At 32.4% G+C, this 27,342-nt stretch overlaps 1 protein-coding gene across 1 annotated transcript; it reads left to right on the top strand.

Annotated features, from left to right (window-relative positions):
- The first annotated feature begins 9,587 nt into the window (after window positions 1-9,587).
- LOC130898538 (loricrin) lies at window positions 9,588-11,640 on the top strand. Its single transcript, XM_057807918.1, has 2 exons — window positions 9,588-9,624; window positions 10,998-11,640. Exons 1-2 carry the CDS (start codon window positions 9,607-9,609, stop codon window positions 11,478-11,480), a joined length of 501 nt encoding a protein of 166 aa, XP_057663901.1. The 5' UTR covers window positions 9,588-9,606; the 3' UTR covers window positions 11,481-11,640.
- Window positions 11,641-27,342: the final 15,702 nt, after the last annotated feature.

Raw genomic sequence — 27,342 nt, 5'->3', positions numbered from 1 at the left:
GCTTGTGGGGGTGGTTCTAGTATGATCTAATGGCTAATAGATATATGGAGAAAATTTTAGCAATTTAATTTAATTTGTAATTTTTACTTGGCAGATGAGGAGGGGTCGTGGTCTACTGCTAATTGAGAAATTTCAATAAAAAAGCAACCACAGAAGGGCCCGGCTCTCCTGTTCAATAAAGGAGTATAGAAAAGGATGCCGAAAATATTATCGTTACAACATCAACCAGTGAGACCAGTGAGACTTGAGCAGTAGATGCATAAGACAATCAATCATCTGAAAGGGAGTTATCCGGATCTTTTTTATCTGACCATAGCCATAGTGAAGATTTTATAGATGTTTCAGATAAATACTCTACCTATTGTGTACCTGTTAAATATCACAGCCTCTTGTAATTCCTCGAAGATTATTCAGAATATTTAATTAAACTAATTAACTTCAATTCCATATTGCAAACTAATGAAAGTTGAAGATGCAATCAAATTTTATAAAGCCAACTTACTATCTACTTTGTACATACGTGCTTGCTCTAGTTAAGACTATAATTGTTCAGAGACATTTCGCTGTGTTTTAATATTGTGGTTGCATACACAAAAAGGTTGACAACAAAATGGATATTAAGGAATCTTTATTTTATCCTGTGCTGATTACCACATGACCGTGGCATTATTTGGAAAATGGTTCACCGATCTGCACCTATTAAACATTCTGCTAAATTCAGACATTGTAATTGATAATGTATCCAATCATTTATGAATATTAAGCAAAATTCCCACTACAGGTTTCAAACAATATGAAATTTTAACATATATGAAAATTAAGAGCATCACTAAGAGTTGCTTTAAATATGAAAAGATATAATTTGAAAACGAGTATGTTATGGATAGTATTTACAAACTAATGGAAAGTCTTGCTAATCAGATTAACACGTTGATACTTTTTTCCAATATTTCATAGCGATTTGTATGATAACTTTTATTATTGTAGTGAAAAAATTATTCAGATTAAACTAATGTGTAATAAGTACTTGATTAATTTAACAATGGGACGACGCTGAAGGCATCAGGATCCTTTGTTATTTTTTCTTTCACCGAATGTTTTACTGCCCCAACTATAACCACAATTTGATAAAGTGTAAATGATATTTGATTTTTTTCAAATTATGGATACCTGGATCTTATTTGACAAATATAAAAAGGAGCCAGTTGAATGCGGACATTATCATCGATAAAAACAAATCTGTCATCTACTGCACCATCAAATGGCATAACTATCGGTTTTATAACTATCTCAGGATATCTTACGGCCGTCATTGATCCATCAATCAAAATTACTGAGTCAGCGAGACTATTATAGCTTATATCTCAAAAAAAGTGGTTGCGGCCATTAAATGTTCATTATATCGTTGTCTTCTTTCTCTCCACACCATTATTTGCATATCAGATGTGTATAAACGAAGTCTTGGTTCGTCCGAAAAGAGGCAATACCTCTAGTCTTGAAAGTTCCATTAACTGTGCTCAATTGCCCCAACGATATTGAAATACCCTCTACTCCGCTGTTAACCTTGAATGTGCAGCGCGTTTTTTGATCTCAAATTACGTGCATTCAACCGTCTTCTGACTAGAAATCGTCCTTCCAGCAAATTGCCTGAAAAAACTGTTGTTTTTTAACTTATTGTTAAGTTTGATGAGGCTGTAGGAGTCGGTTCCACTACCTGGACATTTCAAATCAAACGTTCCATTCTTGCAATTTTGTGATAATCAATACGTTTTTTTCACACGGTGGAGGCGGATATTATCATCGATTAAAACAAATCTGTCATCTACTGCACCATCAAATGGCATAACTATCGGTTTTATAACTATGTCAGGATATCTTACAGCCACACTGAGTCAGCGAGTCCGTTATAGTATATGTCTCTAACAAAGTGGTTGAGGCCATTATATCATTGTCTATTTTCTCTCCACAACATTATTTGCATATCAGATGTACATAAACACTTGCTTAAAGGAGCTGTTGATCGTTAACTTGGTGTATGTTTTGTTTCTTCATGCAGTCAGCTTGAGTTGTGGCTCTTTCTTGTTCTCCCATGTGTAACCTGCATATTACTTCTCCATATACCGATTCCAAGATTCATTCAAGAGATAACAACACAAAGAAAGAATAAAAAACAAGCTAAAAATATTGGATTTCTCTTAGGAATATTTTTGGATGCAAAATTTAGAAGAATAAAAAATATCCACTTCGATTGTTGCTCAGTATATTTCATTTAACTTTTCATGTCTTATTTTATTTGATTGATACAAGTTGTACTATCGTAGAATTTACATATTTTTCTTCTATACTGATTTGTATATTCTACGTTTTGATATTAAGGAATTAATAATTAGGCGCACCCACATTTATGTCTATTAAAACTATGTAATTGGAAAAAAACGATAGTAACAAATCTTTAAAGTAGTACACGAAAAAAGCAGGTCAACATTTTACGAAGTACATAATTAATTCACATTATTACATGAAATCATTCCATCTAACATAAAAATAGTAATATTGTAGGTTTCTAGTGAATATAATGTAACCCAATAACTAATTTAAAATTTACAATAAACATTTCTCCTATAATTATTTTTGTCAATATTATCCAAAAGGTCTTCGATGTAAAAGTAAAATAAACAATTTTGATGCATTGGCCTACATAGAAGTGTATATATATAACTAAATTAAAAATCCTTTTAACTAAATGTGAATATTTTGGTATATTTCGTTCCAAAATATTTCGTCTTGATTTAGTACATGCAATCCGAAAGTAAACTCTTAAAAGCTGTAGCTTGTAAACAGAAAAGTAAACAATATCGAGGTCGTATTTCGAAAATTTAATTTTAATTTAATTGGCCTTTCTATCGCCTTTACAATTAGATTCATTACTAATAAAATTCAATATTCTAATCAATCATTGTGAAATGAATGAATTGAAAATTTAAATAAAAAATTATTAAATTTGTTATTTAAGTTTAAGTTAACTTTAATTAAATGTATGTTGCCGCTAGTTTTGTGGTCAAAAGACCTCGTTACTTTGTTTTTGATTTTTATCATTTAAGCGATCAAATTAATCGATAAGAAGCGTTTTTACTGTGGTAAACTATCTCTGAAATTTTTGCATCTTTAGATGTGGATAATATGTGTCAAATATTGTAAAAAAGTCTACCGTGAACGTTAACGGTTTAAACACTAAAGGGAGGAATTGGGGCTGTAGCCCAAAGATACTAAGGTGGATGTACATGGCTATTGTGAAACCAATCACATCATATGGAGCAATGGTTTGGGGTACTTGAGCTAGTCTGAATACCACGAGGAACACTCTCTCAAAGGTACAAAGACTGGCTTGCTTATGTGCAACTGAGGCCATGAAATCTTGCCCATTAACTGTACTAGAAGTGATTCTAAATCTTCCAACTCTTCACATAGTACTGGAAAGCGAGGGACGTTGCAAAGAAAAAGCTTTGAATCAAATACACCAGACGGAACTAGAATAAGAGTGTACGGACTCAGAACCAAACACTCTGAAAGCCTGGGCAGCACACCAAGCATTTTTCAATCAGAAATTTATGCAATTGAAAAATGTGTTCTTTTGTGAATGTTTTGACAACCTCAAATAAACGCTCGAGTAAAATGGTCCTACTCAGATGAATAAAAGCTGTTTAATGTATAAACGTGTTCCTAACTATGTTGAACTTCCGGAAATTTTATATAAACGGTTATTTTCCGTTAACCATACTATTTGTGCTACTTGGGTATGAAAATATTAATTGTGAAAAACTCGCAGGTACTTGAAAATTACTTTCATATTATCCTTTCTCATCTATAAATAATTTAAATTCACTACATTAAGCACGGTTATAAAACTAATGTTACTCTCGGGGTCACTAATTTCTTTGGGGCAAAAAAATTACATTCTCTTCTATTTGATGACAATTAATTATATATTTATTGCAATTCTTTCGGTCCAATATATGGAACCTGATTACAAAGTAGTTGTTGAAATGATTAGATTCGCTTAGATGTAATACAAATTGGTTTATTTATGATTTGGACATCATTGTGAGCATTTGATGTATCTAGGCAATACGAATGTACTTTCAACGAGATGTACAGAGCGGCCAAATAATGGAGGTTTGCAACTTATCTCGGAAAGTGTTTAACGGTGAATATTTAGAAGCGGGGTTCCACCCCAAACTCACTCTAAAAATTGTTTGCTTCACTTTAGATCCTTTTAAGGGGTACAATAAGTTATTTTAACGTGAGGAAGATATTTTTTAAATAAAACATTATACATCAATGAAAAGTTATTTTATTTCCTATCATGAATTATCAACAATTACAATATAATCAGTGTGGTTAACATAATGGCGTCTAAACAGCCATGTTATAATCATGGCGCTCGTATTTTGGATCACTTTCGCTCTACGGTTTGGATGTATGCACCAGAATCAGGATCCACGAAATAATGAGTATGATCAACTGTCAAGTGCTTGAAACCTATAATATTAAATAAAAGAAAAACACACATTTTTCACAAGTTTTCAACGATGGACCTAACTTAATCTAACCTAACTTAACCTCATCTACTTTTTGGGCACTAAAAAACAACCCTATATGCGCGAAAAAAAATTTAGAGTAAGTTTGGGGTGGAGCCCTACTACTAAATATTTAACCATTTAACTTGATTTACTTTATTTCATTTTACTCTACTTTATTAGTATGAAAGTTGCCAAAAGAAATTGCTGGAAATTATTTTTAAGTTTATTAAATGCCTGCAACGTTTTATTCGCATACAATTCATAGATTTGTCTTATGAAGATAACCAATGAAGTGCATATTATAATACAGTTTCATAGATTATCGGAGGTTTAAAATAATAATTCATACAGTAGACGCCTATTAGGCTGAGATGAAGCTGCGCATTTATGATTTTATTGAATCCTCCTTGCAAGGAATCAGTGGTACTGACTAAGGTTTTGAAAAAAATGAATTCAATAAAAATTCAACGACATAACCTACCAAAGTTCAATGTACGAATTTAATTTTCAAAAAAACAATTAAATAGCAATCAAAATCAATAAACGTCATATTTATGTCTTATTGTCATTTTGAAGGTTATTTCTTAAACCAATTGAATTGAAAATTTCATGAAAAATATATTTTACCACATTTCACTTAAACTTATTTTACTCGTATATCTTCAATTTCAGTCCCTAATTATGAATACATAGTATAGAAAAACTTGAAGTATATGTTAAAAAGAGTACACTTTGATGTTTGATTGCCACAGTCCCATAACAGAACGTTCATATTTATAAAGTTAAACAATCCCCGGCAAACTCTATCTGGCACCATCCTCACTTTCAGCCGCAAACCATTGAATTAACTCTTGAATCTAACCGTAGCTGGTAACGATAGGAAATAAATATTGAAATATACGAAGTGCATCTAATATATCAGAACTATATACATATATAAAAGCCACTTGTAATCTCTTATATTATTTCTAATTTCAATAACGCGCAATGATTGTTTGCGTTTGCGAAAGGAGAAAAAAACTACTTTCCTGGCTAATACCGCAACGAATATTGAATTACATCCCTTATAAAGAACATGATGTCCATCGACCTTTTTTTCGATATCAACATCTCCAATAGCCTGCAACTGCAAGGGGAGAGCTGTAACCCCGGACTAGTTTCGACGTTTTTACGTCTCATCAGAGTGATATAACAACCTCTTGTTATAAATAGAGCCTCTGAACTGGAGACAACACCCTTTTATTTTTAATAGAATAAAATACGTTGAATACTATTCCTCTTGCGTGATTTTCTATTACCGCCCACTTTTTCCAATCAATAAATTAGTGTTCTATTTAAACTCTAAAGGGAGGAGTTAGTAGCAAAGTGTAGCATTCTATTTAACACCCACAACAATTGTAGCACCCTTGGATAATTCGAACAATAGGGATGAAAGAAGTCATTTTGTACAATACCGAAACTGACGTTGCAATGAAAATGCTGTTGAATTGAATTTCACCTCAATAATGCATAATATTTATTCTAAACAACATGTTTTCACTAAACCGTCATATTGTACGCCTACAGCGCTCAAGATGTGCGCTCCACCCATTACTTTCGTTTCCAACGCCTTGGGCCTTTTTATATTGATGGAATGGAAATATACGAACTTTGGAGTTGTAGGTCTTAAGAGAGATGTAGCCATTTTGTGAGAATAAGTATGTGAGTTTGCGGCGTCACATATGAAGATTTGAAATAATAAATCTCAAAAGCTTTGTTTAAACGAAAAACTCGGTTATCGAGCTGATAACTTCTGTCTACTTTTAATGTTAATAGAAAAAAAAATTTTTAACAACGGTTTTGATTGGATTATTTTTAAGTATTAACATTTCAGAATGCATGAAGTCGTGCTAGAAAGGATCGGAAGTCATAAAATCTTGAAATTGAAACGTAATCAGCTTGGAAACGACATTTGGCTTATTACGTTATGGAAAGGGGCATTTCATAACTTAAATTTAGCAATTAATTTGGTTTCTTCAGTATTTATAGTTACTTTACAATCAATTAATCAAAATTCGAATAAATACGTCGCTCCACTCATTTACCTAGCGGCCAGTAAGCTACGTCATCAGCGCCGATCGGCTTACTAGAGAATTAGTTTCAGTTAGAACCTAGCATAAGTTATTAAGTTATTTACATGGTTTGGGTTTTTATTTACTTCTCCACTTATATTGTTGTTTCCCTGATAATGGAAAGAACACTTCCGAAAAGCTTGGATTTATAGTTTAATAAAGAGTTTTCCCCTTCCATCATTTGGTGCAAGCTCCAATATATTGAGTTTTGTTCTAACTAGTCAGCAAAGACTATTCGTCTTGGTATATATATATATATATATATATATATATATATATATATATATATATGAATTGTAAAGGAGTCTTTGCCAGCTATATTATGAGTAGTTTTTTATTTCTTAGACCTTTTGATATGTTTGTATCCAAATGTTCTTGATTTTAGGTCTCTTCTGTTTCTGAAAAATTAATTTTTCCTTAGTCCTTGCATCTCAAATATATAGCAGTAATCAATTAAATTATTTGTAGTTTTATTAGAATTTACAAAGTAGAGATATAAATTTTACTCAAATTATTTAGGTCTTTTCTATCATTTATAGCTTTTTCGTTCTTATGAATGTGAACCATATCTAAAAATTCTATTTTTCGTTTCAAGAATTTTTGAATCTTTATAATTGAATTTATTCTATTTTGATATTTCATGGTTCATCAATGCAGTTCTATTTTGTATCGTATTGATGACCTCTTAGTCTATTTTTTAAATACTGAGATGTCTGCCCTATGTAGACAGCGTCATAATTAGAACAAGGCACTTGATATATAAAATTACTTCTTTCGTTTTTTGGTGTTTTAGATTTTAATTCAGTGAAATATTTGGATAATGTATTATGTCCTTTATGACTTATACTAATATCATATTTATTACAATAATTCGATAAGTTTCCTAATATGCAGTATTGTTCTGCGAGTAATCGTTCGGAAACTGATCGAGTTAATCGGGTCACAGTCGTATGATATGATCAGTAGATCAGTAAGTAAATGCGTTCAGCTATAGTGGCTGTGATTAGTTCTCATGAGCAAAGTAATTGATTACTGAAGCATACGGCTTTCGCACTGTTCGGCATTTCAACATAAAAATAACTTGGTATTGAGCTATTTTACATTACACAATCGTCAATAACAATTATTGAAATATTTAGAATCTACTATACAATTGAATAATTATTATGGAATAATTTACGCACAAAAATAAAGAACAAAAGGTTCTTGTAGATCATATTTCATATTTAAAATTTCCACCGAAAATTGAGAGCGACGTTCGGAAATTGTGATTACAATCACGTCTAGGCTAGGAGTCGCAACCAGCTGATAAGTGATCAGCATCAAAGTCACTGGAAAGTGAGTGTATCATAGGAGTTGCAGAGCAGATTTCCTTTAATTTTGTAACGCAGTAGTCAAGTATTGAAACTAAATAGTCTAACGCAAAGTCAAAGTAGCTAAAAACCATAATACGAGTAATTGACTAGCTTCATCACAATAGTTGACGCGAGTGTGATTCCTAGAATAAAATATCCACAGCATAGCTATTAGCGAATGAATTTATAAGCTTCCTGAGGTAAACAAAGTCACATCGGAGATTAATTTTTCTAGAGTTATGATAAAAATAGTACTCCTCACAACTACAATTTGATTTTAGGTGTTAATATATAATCATAATAATAAACAAAATAATAGTCAAGCTACATGTACGTTGCCATTCAATAATATTTTCGTTCTAGAATAGAAACAAGATTTTAGGGCATTGAATAGATCTTAGTTTTCAATTCGGTTCCCCTGAACTTTATTTCCATTGTTTCGGTGATGTTTTAATTCATTGATTTCATTCTTGGAGTTTGAATTTTTAAGATTATCTTCCTCGTTCGATGAAATGTGAGGATAGCCATAAATCAAAGGTCCCCGTCTGGTAATAAAAGTGAATGTTAGATAGTTTTTTAAACTCGGTGGAAAAACGCATTATCTTGATAAAAAATATGTAGTTTTGTTTTAGGAATTTTCCCTCAAGTCAATCCAGTGTAGAGGCATAGACAATTGCACAAAGGGTCTATCGGCCCTTACTTTAGTAATTACTTCTCTTCAGAGTGGTATCATCATTTTTATATAACTCTATTTGGTAATGCATTACTTTATGGAAATCGCATATTAAATACATATATTAATTGACAATCGGGGTTAAAACCTCTGGCTGCTGCAAACTCTTCCCAATTTTTTATTTTCTAATTCTATCTTCAGAGTGTTCTTTTCCAACTTCTCATGATACTCTCTTGATCTTAAAGCAATAAAAACTTATCCGATTTTACTCTTATTTTTGTTGACGGTTTCTCTACAATAATTATTAAGTAGTAACCAAAATTTTTGTTAGTAAATAATGCTCTGTAGATAGTAACTATAATTATAACTCTCTGGTCTACTTAAAAATTCATTTCTAGATGACTTCGATTAGATTCAGCCACAACCTAGTTATCAAATAATATAAGCACGTTTATCACGTCCATAAGATCTTTTTAATCAACTGGCAATTGAAATTCAAAATTATTAGCATGGTCTTTGATGTTGTTACCTATAGATTTTTTCATAAATTTTGCTACTGGTTTTGACAATCACTATTTTGTTCACTCATAGTTCATCTATTCAGTTCATTCCACATCTAAATTGTGAATGTAATAAACCTTTTAAAATTTGAATGATAATTTAGAATATGTATTCTCAACACAGTGACCTCCTCGAGCGAACATTTTTTTGGCAGAATTCACCTGTGTAGCAAAAATCTTAGAGGATATACATATACAAGTGTGAAAGTCGTTTCATGCCATCTTCTGAAGACTCGATTACCTCTCTTCACTCTCTGGGTCAGTATAAAAACATCGCAACATACCAGAAACGTTACAGTCACCACTAGACCCAGTCAACTACGCATCATGAATTCTTATAGTGTGGTAAGTTGCGAATTGAAAAAAAAATTGGATTACGCGTGTGTTCATCTTTAACGCATCAGTTAACACAAATGGATTTTCATGTGTGAAGTGACTTACAGTGAAATTTTTGTGGTTTTATTTTCCATAGGACAAATCCTGCAACAATTCTTTCCATAATTTTTTATTGTATATTTAATTATTTTTTTGATAATTCAAATTCACTCTAAAACGTATCAATTATAACCGGATTTTGAACTATACGGAAAGAAAAAATTGAACCACAAAAATTTCTCACAACACACACACACATTTGTGTTAAAATGCTCCACAAAGTTTATTTTCTTCCACGTTTGATAACTTTGAAGTAATTTATCGTATTAAATTTTTTATTTTCATTCGAGTTCTTGAAAAAAAATATTTTCATTTTATATTATAATGTGGAAAGAAATATACCTTTCGTCTCGTTTTTCAATTATATATTTTTGTATTTATGTCAACTTATTCGTTTATTCTTGACTCTTAGTCTATTTTGATAAATATTTTTCGAGGATTAGTTCAATACAGACTGGAATTAAGCCTTCAAAAATTTAAAAACTATTATTCATTATATTATTCAGTACCAGCATCCAAAATAATTCATCTAGGGAATATACGAAAAAAAAATATTAATATCTCAAATTTTTTTCTACTTATAAATTTTTTTCAATACATATTGATAGTGGATGGTCAGATATAATTTTTTTAGGTATTCAAATAGATTAAAATTAAAAAAAATTTTATTCCAGAAAATATATGAAACAAATAAATATATTATAGAAATTCTTACATATTTTTGTGAATATTTTCTCTTTAATAAAATACAAAATGTCTTATTTCATAGAAATATTCTTATAGAGGCTGAACATATTTGGTTAAATTTTTTGAATCTCCAAGATTTTTCTATGAATTTTTCAAAATTTAATCTAAAAAACCATTATTTTTCCATATACTGATATATTTTTTCCATGACTCCCATTAACAATATGTCGACAGAATTATGAACAAGAAAAATAATAATTATTCTACACGGAAGCGGCCGTAGGATAACGGCGTGCATTGTAATTTCTATATTATGCAAACTGACAATCAAGCACCTTTTAAATGATCTTCACATTACCGAGTATAATCTATAGAATTTTAAATGACTTCCTTTTGTCCCATAAAGGAAAGTAATGTAATAATAGATAATAGAAAGTGAAAATTACTTACTACATGTTTAACACTAAACATTCTACATTCTAAACAGCAATTGTTGACATTGATATTATCTTTCACGATTAACTTAAAATATATATTATACCACATTCCAATACTTTCCTCTTCTCCATTTAATTTTTTCATTTTGTTTTTTATAGGTATTTGCTTTTGCCCTGGCCGCTGTTGTAGTAGCCGAGCCGCCTTCAGGCTACAGCTACAGCAGGCCCAGCGGGGGTGGCGGCTACTCCTTCGGGGGTGGCAGTCTCTCCTTGGGGGGTGGACTGTCCGGAGGTGGTGGATACACACCTGTGTCACCTGGTGGTCAAACAAATGAGGGAGCATCTGTAGACCCAGCCCTTCTCGAACAAGTCCGTCAAATTTTGCTTAAAGAAGAACAAAGCTCATCATCTTCCAGCGGTGGTGGTGGTGGTGGACACGGTCCATCTTCTCAATATGGTGTTCCTTCACCACAATACGGAGTGCCAAGCTACCAATACCGTGTAGTAGGAGTCGATCTTGAAGGAATCAAACAAGCCATCCAAGTCGCTCAATACAACCAAATTTCTCAAGGTCCAAGCTTTTCCGGATACCCAAGCGGACCCAGTTCGATACCATCTGGATCCTATGGAGCCCCTTACTAATGGCTCTAGTACTGATTTCAGTGTGAATACCATCTCTTTCCATCTCAGACGGGTCATGATGCATTCAATACCATCAACATCTTCAACACATTCCATCAAGCGTTGAATGTTCTGTATAAAGCTTTTGTAGGTTACGTTAAAAAATACATTTGTCACCGTACAGTATGTTTTATTTAAACCTTCCAACGTTATGAATTCAGTGTGTTTCGTTAATATTGGGAAAACACATGTTTATTCCAAACTTTTCGTAGATGAAAATATAAAAGTGTTTATGAATTCTGTACGCCACTGAATCGAAGAAGAATTTATGAAATTGCATAACGCGAACTTTCTCAATTTTCATACGCTCATAATTCAAAAATATGTCAGTAATTTGTTCTATCGTATCGTATAGAGTAGTACTTTTTCTTTTGGAGTAGGTACAGATGAAGTTTTAATTGGACAACTGGTTGAAATGATAGAAATATAAGTGCTGAGTAACTCATCTAATTTATTTAAATTCTCAGTGAATTTGTGAACAAACAAAGTATTTTTTTATAATGTAAAAGGATGTTTGCAGTTGAGAGTATCCTCTTGGTATTGGTACAAATTGTTTTCAATGAAAGGAAATGATATTGATCAAAGGAATTTAAATGGAACAAACGAAAATCTATAAGGAAAACAACTTATTGTTTGAATAAGTTATGTTTACTTCTTAGCTAGGAAAACACCAATAAAAAATCAGAATAGATTTCTATTTTGATTTTAATATGAGAGTTTAGCGGCGGCACGTAGTTCAATACCTTGGCTACACAACGCGTTAAGTAAAAAGTGCCACACGACCACGCCAATAATTTTGGCTCTATCAACCCATCAATATGTGTTAGCAAATTGAAGCATATTATTGCAAAATAAAAATAATCATTTATCCTGCCGATGAATACTTCACATCTCCATCGATAAGTCTGTCCTTTTTTAAAATAACTTTTTCAGTTGATAATTGATAACAATTTGAGATTTTTTGAATCATTTTTTTACTCTTAGATAATATTGCGTTGGAGAGGAAATATTTACACCCATTGGACTTCTTAGAAAAGTTTTAATATGTATGTCTTAGGCCGGATGCCTTGTTGCTTCTAAATAATAAACGCGAATAACAGTAAGACTATTATTTACATCATACTTGTATAGTTCTTCCAATATCAATTGCAGATTATAAAAACTTATATAAAAACCCTTGCCGACAATTTTGTTTGATCTACCATAGGCGTAGATATCTCATTTTATAAATTTATCATTTTTATGAATAATTTTAAAAATAATTATTTCTTAAGCGAGAAAGTATTCGTTGAAAGGCAATCGAATCATTATAAATTGGACGGCATTATAACGCCATTATTTATACAGATGCCCTTAACTGGAGTCCTACTGGGAACTTATAAGAAAATCCTTATTATACCTCGCTAATTGCTACAACTGAATATTGGATTATAAAACATAAATAGACGAGTAAAATATATCTGCCTGTTTTAAGGTTAAGGTTAAGGTTAAGGGAGTTTGGTTTAAGCAGGATACTAGACGTGAACTGAGCCCTTTTTGTACCCCATTCGTTTTTTTTTTCTGAAAAAAAAATTTCAAAGCAAAAACCATAGAGAAAATGAATTCTTTGTAAATAAATCTAAAGAAAAGAAAACGTTTATATTCTAAAGTATTTTTATAAATAATAATGGTAGTCAGAATCATCTGAACTAGAGTCATCATTTGATTGAATTATAAAGGATTGTAAAGAGGGTGTACCACATACTCATCTTCATCTTTGATAACATGTTCAACACAGTTTTCCAAAGATCTTGGCGGTCTTCTGCTAGAACTTTCTTTACGAGTTCTACAACTTCTTAACTGAGACATGATTACAATTTCGTTATTCTGATTCTACATTTGCCCATATTAACTCTAGAGAGTTAAATATGCAATAGTAATGAGGTAGTTTGAGAATAGTATGACCCTGTTCTTTGCACAGCTTGCCAATATAAAAAATTTTCGACTAACTTTAGACCTTTAAAAACAGTAAGCAATTCTTTGTTTGTTGGACCATTTTACGATCGCTGACAGGAAAAGGAATATTTTTTTAAGACATAAATGCTAAAATTTTATACTGATAAAGCATTAGACACAAAACCGTCTTTGCTATTATAATGCGTTTTTTTAGAACGTGGCCCATTCAAACAGCAATTTTCACTATTGTCGACCCAATCGAAATTTATTACATCGTGACTATCAAAGCATTTTTCATCTAGATAAATTATGTGTCTATTAGAACTTCTGTAGTCTTTTATCTGATGCAAATAATCTTGTCGCCATCGAACGATCCTTAACGATTCGGTTATTGCCATCATTTTATTCAGTTTTTTGTCTTTAAAACCTCATGCTGACGAAACATGACGTAATGATTTTAAACCAGCATAATTGTATTCTAGATTATCTGCTACTTTTTACTCTATTATTTCTAATGTCGCAGCCCTGTTCTCCCTATATAAATTATAAATTGTCCTACGTATAAAATCTTCAGATTTTAGTTTTTCTTTACATACTTTCGGTTCTGTGAATGATCCACACCAACCCCTTTCGTGACTACTCGATAAATGGAAAGTTTATTTACTCTAGTTAATTCATCAATTCTTATTATGATTACATTATCTGATTGCCGAATATTTTCCTTTCTTAAACATTTGAATATATTTAAAACAACTTACTGTGTTTGTATATCTAAATCTTTATTATAAAATTCATACATGTCTTTATTGTCACTACACTATGCAATTTCATTGTCTTCATTTGTATTTATTTAAAGAAATTCATGCATTAAATGAATTTCACCAAGCGACGCAAATGTCTGGCAGGAATATTTCGAAGAAATTGTGTACATACAGCTCGGCCAACAGAAATGCATTTACGAGGATATATTGAAAAATTCTTAGCCTACCAAAGAACCAAACAAAACGTCTGCAACGTCTCTAGACCTTTAAAAAAAATGTTTCTTTTTGCTCTGCAAACCAGACCTCCACAGTTGTTATTACTTCCTCGTTGGAAGAAAATTTACGACCTCATAAACTTTTTCTCAGTTGAGAAAAGAGATGATAGTCGGACGGAGTCAAATCTGGTGAATAAGGGGGTGTCTACCCTAATTCAAACCCTAAATCACGAATTTTTTGCATGGCAACATGAGATTTGTGTGCAGTGGCGTTGTCCGCAAAAACAAAACACCTTTTGATAGCTTTCCGCGTCTTTTCACTTTAATTTGTTCCCGTAGAGTGATCAGTAATGTCGAATAGTAATCTCCAGTTATTGTTCTACCCTTATTCAAAAAAATCAATCATGATTACTCCATGGCAATCCCAAAAAACTGAAGCAAGAACTTTTCCAGCAGATATTTGGACACGAAACTTCTTAGGTATAGGAAAACTAGAATGTCGCCATTCCATCGATTGTTGCTTTATTTCTGGATCGTAGAAATGTACCCAAGTTTCATCCATAGTAAAAATTTGGTTTAAGAAGTCTACATCGTTTTCAAATCGAGCACAGATCGAACGCGATGCTTCTACCCTTGCACGCTTTTGGTCAACATTCAAGCATTTGGGGATACATTTCGCAGCAATTTTCTCATGTCTAAATTGACGTGAACTATATGATTCAGTTCTTCAGATATCCGTTTTAGCCCAATTCGACGGTCTGATAAAATCATGTCATCAACTGCATCGATATTTTCGGAGACTGACACAGAAACTGGCCTTCCCGATCGGTCATCATCTTCAATGGAAAATTCACCTCCTTTGACGCTTGCAGTCCAATTTTTCACGGTCGTATACGAAGGACATTGATCACCAAGGGTATTGAGCATATCTTCGTAAATCTGCTTACCTCTTAACCTTTTTAAATACAGGTACTTGATGACGGCTCGATACTCCAATTTTTCGATTTTCACAATTTTTGGTGGACATCTTTTTTCTTTTAATTTATTAAGTAACTCTGGTTTACTTTTTTGACGTCAAACTATACACTGCAATATTTTGCTTATGCATGGATCTGGTCTAGGCTAACTAGATATCAATACATCGTCGTATGTTAACGATTCGATGTTTTCATTGAGTCCACGTAGACTGACGGTTTGTTAGATGTTTACTGATTTTTATAAACATTATTTTGCTTTTTTTAATTTGGTATGAGTGCCGTGCGTATTTATGAAATATTCATTGATCCTCGCTTAACTGTCCTCTGCAATTGTTAATAGAACAACTATACAATCAATCAATTTTTTCATTAGTTTCTGTTTTATAAATATCTTTATATTCATAAATTTTAAATTAAGTTACATTTATGATTAATACATTTGGTCGTACGGTCATCACTTTTAATTTTCATTTCAAAGGATAGAAAAATTAATTGTCCCTAAATATGGATTGCTAATATCCGTCATTTAAAACACTAATTATTGCAATCGCGAGCTCCAAGTGATTTAAGTGCACACGAGCCAGTATAAACTTGAATACACCATACAAATACACAACAAGCGCCGAGGATTATTGTCAAAACGTGTTTTTCCCATGATAATGCCTGTACCGTATACTACGAACGTGAGAAAAAACTACAGGAATTTGGCTGGGACGTGTTTGATCATCGTCCGTAGAGCCAGGACCTAGTGACTTTCATTCCCTACTATCTATTCTAGTTGGTCAAAACTTTAACGAAGATAACGAGGAAGAATATTTTACCATATTGTTAAAAAAAGTCATTTTTTGTATCCATAAACATTTTGTAAATAAACTCGCTTTGTGGTTGCACCTTATAACTGGAAAAAAGAAATAGTCCGGTAGGATGTTACTTTCAAGGGCGGTTTGCATAGCTTAGGTACGTATCTCATTCTTAATGACGCATTAATAGGATTGGTCGACGAGACCTCAGTTTTGCGTGGATTTTCCTGATGATGAGGTCATATTCAGGAGCTTTTTTAGGATCTATATTTGTCCTAATTTCCATAGTAACTTTGAAGAGGAGAATCCTCCGTTATGGTTCATTCGAGTCTTGTATTTCTTCACCTTCGTTAGTCTGGAATGTTTTTTTGTTATTTCTCGCGAATCTATTTGCTTTTTCTATATCATCTTGTACCCAACTTCCATCTTCTTTCCTATTGGATGGGTTTCGTAGAATGGGCCTTTTCAATTTTTTGGTTGCTTTCCAAAGTGCTATCATAAGTTGATTCTCTCAGGTATCCAGCAATTTCTAATATGCTGAATTTCTCGTTTCAATTGTTCTTAATTTTTAAAACATCAAAAAATTTTAAAACAGACGGGTCTCTCATTAAATCGAGTGAAACAAGTTATTTTATCCGTCAACAGAATACTTGTATAAATCTCTTAAAAGCAATCATTTTATGGAAGATTATCTATATTGAATTGAAAATTGTAAAACTCTACAATCACACATATTTTACGTAGTAGTAGATGGTAATAATGATTTCGTCATTATATTAAGGAATTACCTTCAATAGCGAAAAGTTATTTTATATAGTATTAATAATTTAGCATTAATCAATAGATAGATCCCTGAAATTAATAAATAAATGTAGATTCAATTTACGCAATTATCACAAAAGTCACTTTCATGAATATTTATTCTGTAGAAGCCATTTAATTTCGAAACAGAAGGAATAAATATTAATTTGTTGGCATATATCATTAGTACATTTTTGAATTGGTAAAGAAGTAATAAATTCGCTCTTTAAAACTAATTTCAAATAATTCGACATTGAATATACATTAAAATATTATTTGTTGTTTTATTTTAACATAAATGTATATAAAATGGTCAATAATATTTGACGGCTTCTCAATTACTTCTAAAATGCTAATTTACGAAATTCAAAATAGTCCAAATACAGTATTTCGCATTTAAGGTGAAAATATCTGTATCTCTTTGATTTTTGTAGAGATCAGATGTTAGTTTGTACAAAACTTTGCGATAGGTAAGATTTTATTACTAAACAGGAAAAAAACTATAGGAACAACAGTACATAATGCTAAAACAAGCGTTGAATGTCCATTGAACAACAAGAAGGTCGGGGACAGCTCTAAAGAAGGCGAAGGACCACTGAAATTAAATCTTTTCTTGCTGAAGAAGGTTAGAAGGGGTTACTCAATGCAGTGAAAACACACACACAGGCACACATTACCACGACCAGAGAACCGCGAAGATAAGGGCATATAACCTCCGTGTTAGTCCTTAACAACAACAGAAGATCTCCCGAAACTCCCATAAAACTAAGGGGAGAGGAAGGTGTCTCTAAACCGCCAGGCGAACCAGGATGAGGACCTATTGGCATGACAGGGGGTGGTGGAATGTCCTGGATTCACCCAGGAGTAGATGCTTGACGTTGTTGACTTGTCAAATACATCTATGAATTTGTCTATATTGTTGCATGTTCTCCGCGGCATGATTTGTAAAAAATCTTCAACTGCAGCAGTTTCGTCAATTCCATTTATATATTCAATGTAACGTTCACTAACTCGCCTGTCCCACGTTTCTGTTAAATTAAAAAAATATGTCTTGTGTAGGAGCTCGTAGAGAAATATATTTATGAATGAATGAAATGTTATTTAGGATGCGTCCTAATAAGGACCAGGTAGAAAAAATTGCATATTTCTTACACTTTTCTAAACAAACTAATGATAATTTTTCAATTAAGCTAGAGATAATAAAATTCGAATGTAAGATTTTTCAGTTGTAGGTTCTAGCTTTTCCAAATGATTTCTTTAGTGAAGACTTCAAAATCCTAAACTGAATATCGCGAAATGCATTTAAGCATTAGATAACTCAAAATTTTTGTTGGAATTTTACTAGATATTTAGATATTGGTCCTAAATTATCTATCTTAAAACTTAAGGAAGAGGCTCGTTTAATTGATTATGACGGCACTGATAAACCAGTTTCAAATTCCTGCCAGCAATTAAAGACTTTCTATTTTGCAATTCTTGATGACGTGATTTCATAGGTAAATGTAGGATATATTTTACCTTTAAGTGCTATTCAATGTCCTTATTTCTGTTCGAATGTCGTAACATTTCTGATGGTAATCATATGAAAGCCGGCGTGGCGTGGGCTTAGACAAGTACAGGAAAGTGCCGTAGAAGATATAAAACAACTCTTTAGTGAAATAACTTCATCCAGAGATCTTTTTCCTAGTGAGATATATTGAATAATATATTTAAAAATGAGCTCGTTCCATGTTCTTTAAATTTTCATCTGGCTTTAAGAATTTTTTTAACTCCACATGTCTCCTTAGATGGTGTTAGTTTTAAAAACTGAAATTCACTTATTATCTCACAATTTTTTAGTTTTATTTTACCTATACCATTTGTATTTATTTTTAATCTATTATTTCTTTCCTTTTCATTGTTGTCTTTATACTTTTTGGTAAAATAAAAATGAATGGATATTGATTATTGAATATTTTACATTCCTTATTGGGAACGTGGCAATGAAACACCAAAGTGGACTAACTTTAATATATTTTCTTTCGAATACTTATGAATTCATTGTCTGGGAAGTATTTAATTGAGATTTTCGGTGGTTTTGAATTATAATAATTCTTGTAAAAATTTTTAAATTCATAGGTTTCAAAATTCAATATTCAAATTGACGTTGACAGAAATATTGATCAATTGAAATATTCGTCGAAAACAGCATCAAACTTTATATACTAAATATCGAAATAATATCGAAAATGATGGCAAAAATGTACGACAATCACGGGAAACTTATTCTGAAATAACTAATAATAATTTGTGTTCACGAAAAAATAATTAAACCAACATATATCTTTCAATATTTAAACACTGTAATTTTACTTCTGGTTCCTGAAATAATTGGTCTTCGTAAAAGCGAGCAATAAGTATAGGACGCTGTGAATAACGACCCCATAATAAATCCCCGCAGGTTAGGATTGAAAATGAATATATCCAATTCCCCATAACTCTAAAACTTAAAAGTTGTTTTCATAAACTAGAAGATTTGGGGATGGAATCCCATGTAGCGGCAGATTTTTCCAATACCACAGCCCGGGAATGAATGAATATTATTGAAATAAATTCACTTTTAACCAGAACAAAACAATACAATACACAAGGAGGAGTTAATGATGCAGTATGACACCTCATAGACACTATTCACATTAGACATGTGAATACTCACATACAAATACTCACGTCACATGGAAAGTTCAGAGAAAAAACGGGATCAAGAAGGATGGGACATGAATCTCTGGTACAGGATTGATGAGAGATTATTGCCATAAACTTATTCCATTAAATTATAAGTTTCAACTGCAGTTTTTCCAATTTTCATGTGAAATATTACAACAATCTGTTGCTGTATTTTTACGTAGATTATTTTCACAGCAAAACAAAAAACTGTCCCTATACAAAAGAAGGCAACGGCTAAACTGGTTTGTCTACAGACACGGTAAACATCGCATTCGTAATAGGAGACTTCAAACTAAACAGTTGACAGTCATTAACTTTAAGCCGATGCGTACTTTTTCTGTGGTAGCTCTAATTTCGTTATTTTATAGCTAAACCTTGTATATTGCGAAATTATTGGGTTTGTACAGTTTACGGGAATGGGATGCTATACATAACAAGTAAGATTTTGCAATCGGAAACTCAAATATCTTAATAAGTATTTCAACACATTTTTGCTTCATGGTCTTAATGATAACAAGGAAATTGATATTTTTCGCCTTATATAATTATTAACTCTTGTTTAAAGAATACAGACACATACAAATCGTTCTGATTATTTTATCTCGACAGAATGCGGTCCTGAATACGAATCTGTTCAAGGTAAACACATAAGAGATGATCAATTAGAGGCGATTTCTATTTTAATCGTTCTTCGACGGTCGACAAGTCTTGCTACGATAACAGAATATATTATACCGGTGCACGAATTCAAGAAGATACTTACAGGAGAAAGGATCTCGAAACTAGGTCACTAGATTCGATTTAACCGATTATGACCTTTTCGGAAACATCTGCAACTCTCCCAACAAATAATATGGAGATCCAATTATCATAGTTATCACATTATGATTGCTTCTTCATTGTCTTAAAACTAAATTGTCTGTAGTTTGACTAGGAATAAATATTTCGCTGTTCGTATTTTACAGGGTAGGTCATTAACTTTTATACTTTGCCAGGGTATGTTACCCTTATCTTTACGAATATTCTCTTTAACTGGAATATTGTTCTGGGTCTGTTCACGTAGACTCATCATAAAAAGATATCAGTTGGAGATAAGTCTTGGTTGCGAGAAGGCCATGGAACATTTCTTTAACCACCGGTAAACTCTCGTTGGATGTAAAATAGGTTTTTTTAGCAACTTTCCGACCTCTTTTATATGATAGATAAAAGAGTTTGCATAGCATAGCAGTTCTTCAATACCATTGACGGTATTCCATCTGGAACAGTCGCTTTATTGATGTTCAGGCCTTTAAGTGTCACATTTCGGTGTCGAAATTCTGGCATAGATGTACCAAATCCAGGCAGGTTGGGTGGTAGTTTTCCCCGCGCATCAAGAGTTGAATGTGAAGCAAACTTGCGACTTAACAATTCCGCCTTCTCTTTTGCGGTCACTGCGATTGACCCATCTTCTCCAGTCAACAGTGGAATTCTTGACTTGACTGTGAAGTTTGTTTTTCAGTCTCTCATTATATGGTTCCTTGCAAACATCTATAGTCTGCTTGCAGGTATTTCTCACAACAAAGATTCTCGGCACTAGGATTAGGCGCCTTTGCGCTTTTGATAAGCAACTTTTTCATTTTATTTTTACTATTCTTATTTTGGCAATTTCAAAAGTCCATCCTCTAAAAATCCACGCAATCCATAAATGTTTTTCCTCTAGCTTTCACGCCCAGCAATATTTCAGTGGTTTTAGACCTAGAAATGTATCCCCTGGACAGCGATATATTTTCAAATCAAGATTTTATGGGTTCCTACGTAACGGATAGCAATTTGGAAAGTAACGTACTACAACCCAACCTTTCTACCACTGATAAACAGACTCGGTCTTTGTTTCAAATAAAAAAGAAACATGAGATAAACCGAGAACTGGACCGTCAGGCTCAAAAACCCTTTTCTCCAAATCAGTAGTAGGTATAGTCGAGTAACTGTCCAACTTCTTTCTTCTAGTAAGGTAGGTATGCATGGGTCTCTCAGTTGAGTTGTGAAAGTGTTTGCGAACCAAACAAATAGATTCTTAAATGAAGACAAAGGGGAGAGTTGGAATTTTGTGTTTTTTAACATAAACAATGCAATGCGTTCTACTACTCAAACCATAAATATTACGGATATGTATTTTTGTAATTTGAAGATAGAATCGAAGAGGTGCAAACTACAAGACCCCCAGAAAAAGGCAAACCATACCGAAGATGCGATTCGAACGAGCTGTTCAGACACAGATGTAATGGCAAAGCAAGCAGAGGTTAGTTCTTTTGTCAGGTTTTCTATTTGTACATACATTGAAGAGCACCATCAATATGTAGACCAAGAAATTTTATCGTATTATGTCATCGATGAGTTTTAGAGGTTTTAAAGCTTCTTTATCGGACAAAACTGAAGTTTTCTCAGTGTTTGAACAGAGACCTTTTGCATCAGATCAGGACTTAAAAGTTATGAGATCATAGTCCATGGTCGAATGTAGAGCTTGAATATCTGGACCTCTCCAGGTTACACTGGTGACATCCGCGAATAAAGAGAATTGACCATTGATCCGTAGGTCTATGAGATCATTGATGAAAATCAAAAAAAGAATTGGACCCAAAACTGAACCCTGAGGCATACCACTGTAATTTCATTGAAACTTCAACAATAGCTCGTACCAATTGATTTCGACATTCAAGGTAAAATAGAAACCATTTTAATGGAATACCGCCTCGAAAACCATAATATTCTAGTTTGTTAATCAGAATTTTATGATCAACACTATCGAAGGCTTTAGCAAAATCACAGAAACCGAAACCGTATAAAATTTATTATTAAGTAAAGGGTAAAAGAAAGGGTAATAGACGACTTTTCATTAGTCGTTCAATTATCTTCGATAGGATTGGTAAAAATGCGATAGGACGATAATTCTTAGTGTTATTTTTGTCGCCGCCCCTGTGCAGAGGAACGATTATATCTGTTTTAAGACAGCTCGGAATAAACCCCTTCCCAAAGGATTCGTTTATTAGCGAACATAAAACGTCAATCATTTCTTCCGGAAAACCAAAAAATAACTTAGCTAATAATTCATCGATGCCGCAGGATGTCGTCTTGTTTTGGATGCTGAGTATGGTTTGCACTACCCCAGGTCTATTTACAGGTCTGAGAAAGAGACTACCAGTAATTCTTTTAGAAGGAACGAGAAAAGAGAGAGCATCTCGACATGTGGATATTTTAGAGCTAATATTGTTACTAACGTTCACGAAATAATTGTTCGACTGGGTCGAGATCGATAATGTTTGTTGAACGCGATTTGTTTCTCAAATCATTAATAACACAACAATTTTCTTTCGATGAATTTTTAGCTCTCGAGATGCGATTGTAGTAATAGTTTTTGATAGTTAATCTCTTATCTCTTAACTTTTTTATATACAAGAGTGATCCCATATTCTTGGATGAAGTACGTGTTCCTTTCATAGTTCACGATTTATGATGATTGGTTTTACGAAGAAGAAGAGGAAATGCTGTTTTATACCACCTGATAATTTTGTCGAGAGACCTGAATTAATTACAAAGTGATGTAGTGGACATATCCACGTCAAAAACATTTATCAGAGACTACCGAGTGGCACAATCTTAAGTGAAGTCAATGTTGAAATCACCCCATAGAACTTTTCTGCTCTTAGTAGGCAGAGCGTCGAGTAGATATAGAAGGTTCTCGAAAAAGGAATGAATGTTAGATTCAGTTGGATTCATTTCGTCAGAAGAAGTACAGCCGTTTCCATAAATACTAGCCGGGAAAATCACAAAGAAAGGGAGAAAGACTGGAAAACAATGATAGCAACCGACACCCTAGAGAAGGATGGAATCAGAAGAACAACGAGCAAAAAGAATAAAATCTGTAACAAAAAACCTTAATTTGGGAAAAAATTCACCTCCAAGTTCCGCTTAAACCAAAAGCTGCAAAAAAAAATAAAAAACATCAGGTAGTGGAGACCTCTTTCGAAAGTGAAAATAGCGTTCCCTATGGGTCAACAAATGACGAAGATAGTGCAGATGAAGGTGGTGAAAAATGGAGCCGGTGCATTAAATGTGGTCGTTGGGCTCATAATTTATGCGCAGATATCGATGACAAGAAGTGGAAGACCTATGAGTGTGAATAAGATTTTTCTTATTTAAATGCAGAATTTTTATGAAAGAGAAAACTGTTATAAACATGTACGTGAATTATTTTAATTATGGATTAATATTTACTGGGTGTTCGAATTCTAGGTCACTAAGTATCATGCGTAGATACTGTTCGTTTGTAAAAATATTATTCATGTTAATTTTAATAATTACTCAGAATTTTCAATGATCAATTACGCTTCTTATAAATGTCAGATACCTTCGCAAACTTCACTCTCTCGTAGTCAATTCCAATCATCAGAAAAGATACTTCAAAATACGAGTAAATCATAGGGAACTTTTTGATCCACTTCTCAATTACACTGCAATTATATTTAAATTTTATAGCTACATTCACCGATCAAAACACATAAGTATCATTTCAATCGTTATTTCATCGACCTTAGAAAACTTTCTTCTTGCGTAAAACTTAGTGATGTATAATAAAAATTTCGAATTAATTCTCGTTTGGTTTATCTTTTGATCTCGGTGTATATTCGGAATTGTTGATTATACGTCCACGCTAGCGTGACTTTATGGACGATTATCTATGAATTATAGTTATTAAATACTATTTACGAAAAACTTTATATAAACATATGTGTGTGTATTATTTACCCACATTTTTTAAATTGATGGAGATAGCCACAACGTGAAAGTGGAGTTGATATAAGTTATAGGGAAGAAGCTGAGTGATCAATATTATCTATAAAATGCTAAAAATTTTTATAATGAAACCCTTTTTCGCAACTAGACCTCGTATTTTGTGCACGATACTAATGAGCTCGTGCTAATGAGCTTGACACACAAGAAATAAATGGAACAATCATCGGCGAGTTTTGTGTCAAATGTCAAATTTTGAAACATACCACAAATCATTTATTTATTAAAATTAGGAATACTATGGAAGCCCTTATTTATAACTATACTTTTTGCTATAGATAACCTTATTAGTTCCTTCTTCAGTTTGTTTTTAAACCTCAATTTTGAAGCTCACGAAGCTAAAACAATTATCTAGTGTTTGAGGGGCAAGAGGAAAACGCAACTGTGTTTGACGCATAGATCTCAAAAACAACAATTTGGAACATGCACTTGAAGCATTGCGCACGCATGTGCTCCTTTAGGTGCTCAAATTGTGCAATTGGTAAGCTACTATTCGAACACACATTATTGGACCCACAGAGCAGTATTTCTATTGGCTCATTTTATCATGAATTAGTTAAAAAATATATATTGACATCTTACCATATGTTAAGTCAATACTGATTATTTTTTGGTGTCATTATGACATCTAGTCATTTTAAACAGAAATGCTCCACTTGAAACGATTTCGATATTTTCCAAATATGTAATGATGAAATAATTTATGATGGCCTTAACATTGTGGAACCTCTTTGAAACATCTTTATTGTGCTTAAATGCATTTACAATGATAAATGAGGAACGCCATTTTTTCAGTCAGTGTAAGTACAGAATAATTATTACCTAAAAGTTCATCATGACAATCACCAAATCAATATTTACTAATTAAAGTTTCATTGTTAATTTTCATCACTCATATTGTATTCTATCATTATTAAAGAGCTATATAAAAACGATGGAGTACGATTTCTATGGAACCGCGATATAACAGCTTGAATAGGCCAAAATAAATCGAAAATGAGGAATGAAATTTTTTGATATCTCGCTTCGTTTTCGAGATATATAATTGTAGATGTATTGAAGTCTCTAGTAGAATATTTTGTTAAATCAAATTAGAAACTGGTGGTAGTGAAAAAATTAATTGTGTAAAAAAGTGTGATGAATGTAATGGAAGTGATCTTGATACAATACACTGTAGAATCTACTAAAAATTGAGTGTATTTACTTTCGAAAACATGGTGAAGAAATCTGAAAAATAAAATCAGTAAAAAAATTATTAGGACACTCCATGGAATACAGATAAAAAATAAATGACATTAAAATCAATGAAATATAGAAATAGTAACCAGAAACAAATCAGGTTTTAAAAATTCCACTTTCTTAGTTTATGATGAGAAAAAAAAGCCTCTTATTAATCATCCTCCATTCTTCATCAACGTTTTTTTCTTTTTAAATTTAATATACAGTCTTTCTACCAGCACCTACAAGTATACTTGGACCACATCTTCACCAAGACATTTTTTAGCTTTATGGGAAGATAATCCATAGACAAAGCTTCAAATAATTTATTACAAATGAACCTCACATGGCTTACAAACTTTTCAAAATTAGTTTACTTTATATATCTATTATTTGCATTCTTAGTTTCATAATTTCACGTGTATAATGGCAGTTACAAGAATTGTCTGGAAAGTTTCTGAACACAAACTGAAGATATCAGCTCTTATCAATATAAGCTTAGAAATATATTTGCTCATAGTTTGAGAGATTGTCACTGAAATTTGGAGAAAATTGAGCAATGAGCTACCATTAAAAATTTGATTTGCTTCATCATTTGCGACCGTTAAGTTTTTGACAGTTTAACTCAAATCTAGCCGTATCAGCTTGACTGACGGTAAGCGTTCAGGACAACCAAGGAAATAATCCAAAAAGTTTACAGAATGATTGTAGACGACCATTGGATTAAGATTAAGAGATATAGAAGAGGCTATCAGCAGCTCAAAATAATACATTTGCCATATACTGATTGAAGAATTATATATCTACGCGTTCGCTGCTGCGGTTGCTCACTTTAGACCAAGAGCACATTCAAAAAGACATTTCCCAGTCCTTATTGACGTGATTTAGGCAAAATCATTCCGATGTTTTGCATCCTGAAACAGTCAAAGCAGTGAATTGCAAAGAGCGAACCTGCTTCGAAAAAGGCAAAGACGGTTTTTTAGACCAGAAACGTGATGGCCAGATGTTGACCACGGCGATTACCAGTTGTTTCAATAACTGAAAGAAAAGACATTGAACAATCTTGCTATTGAAACGCTTTATAAATGGTAGAATATCCACGAGAAAAATTTTTTACAATAATGGAGATTAAATTGAAAAATAAAATTTATATTTTTGACCTTTTTTCATTGTGAGTGTGTCAGGGGCGATGAGTCTCGTGGCTCAAATAAAATTATTCTCTCAACCGTATGTTTAGAACTTCTTATGAGACTAACAAAAAAAAATAATATTATATTACTTATAATTGAAATAAAGAAACGAGGAATAATGATTTTCCATTAATTTTTTATTCATTTTTAGCGTCTGACGATGAAGAAAATGTCGAAATGTCGAAATTATGTTTCAAGAATCAAGAACCGAAAATAAAATTTTTCAATATTATAAGTTCATTATCTACAATTTCTAAATGTGAGTAGACATCACAAAAATCATATTACAAATCTCTTCAGTCGCTTTCAACAATCAATAAATAATTTCTTTCGGCAATATTATTTTTTTATATTCTTTATTCATAAATTATCGAAAAGTAACAAATCATTTTC

The sequence above is a fragment of the Diorhabda carinulata genome, chromosome 10, assembly GCF_026250575.1.
Source record: "Diorhabda carinulata isolate Delta chromosome 10, icDioCari1.1, whole genome shotgun sequence".
NCBI classification, from domain to species: Eukaryota; Metazoa; Arthropoda; class Insecta; order Coleoptera; family Chrysomelidae; genus Diorhabda; species Diorhabda carinulata.
This window is presented reverse-complemented; position numbering and strand designations above follow the sequence as displayed.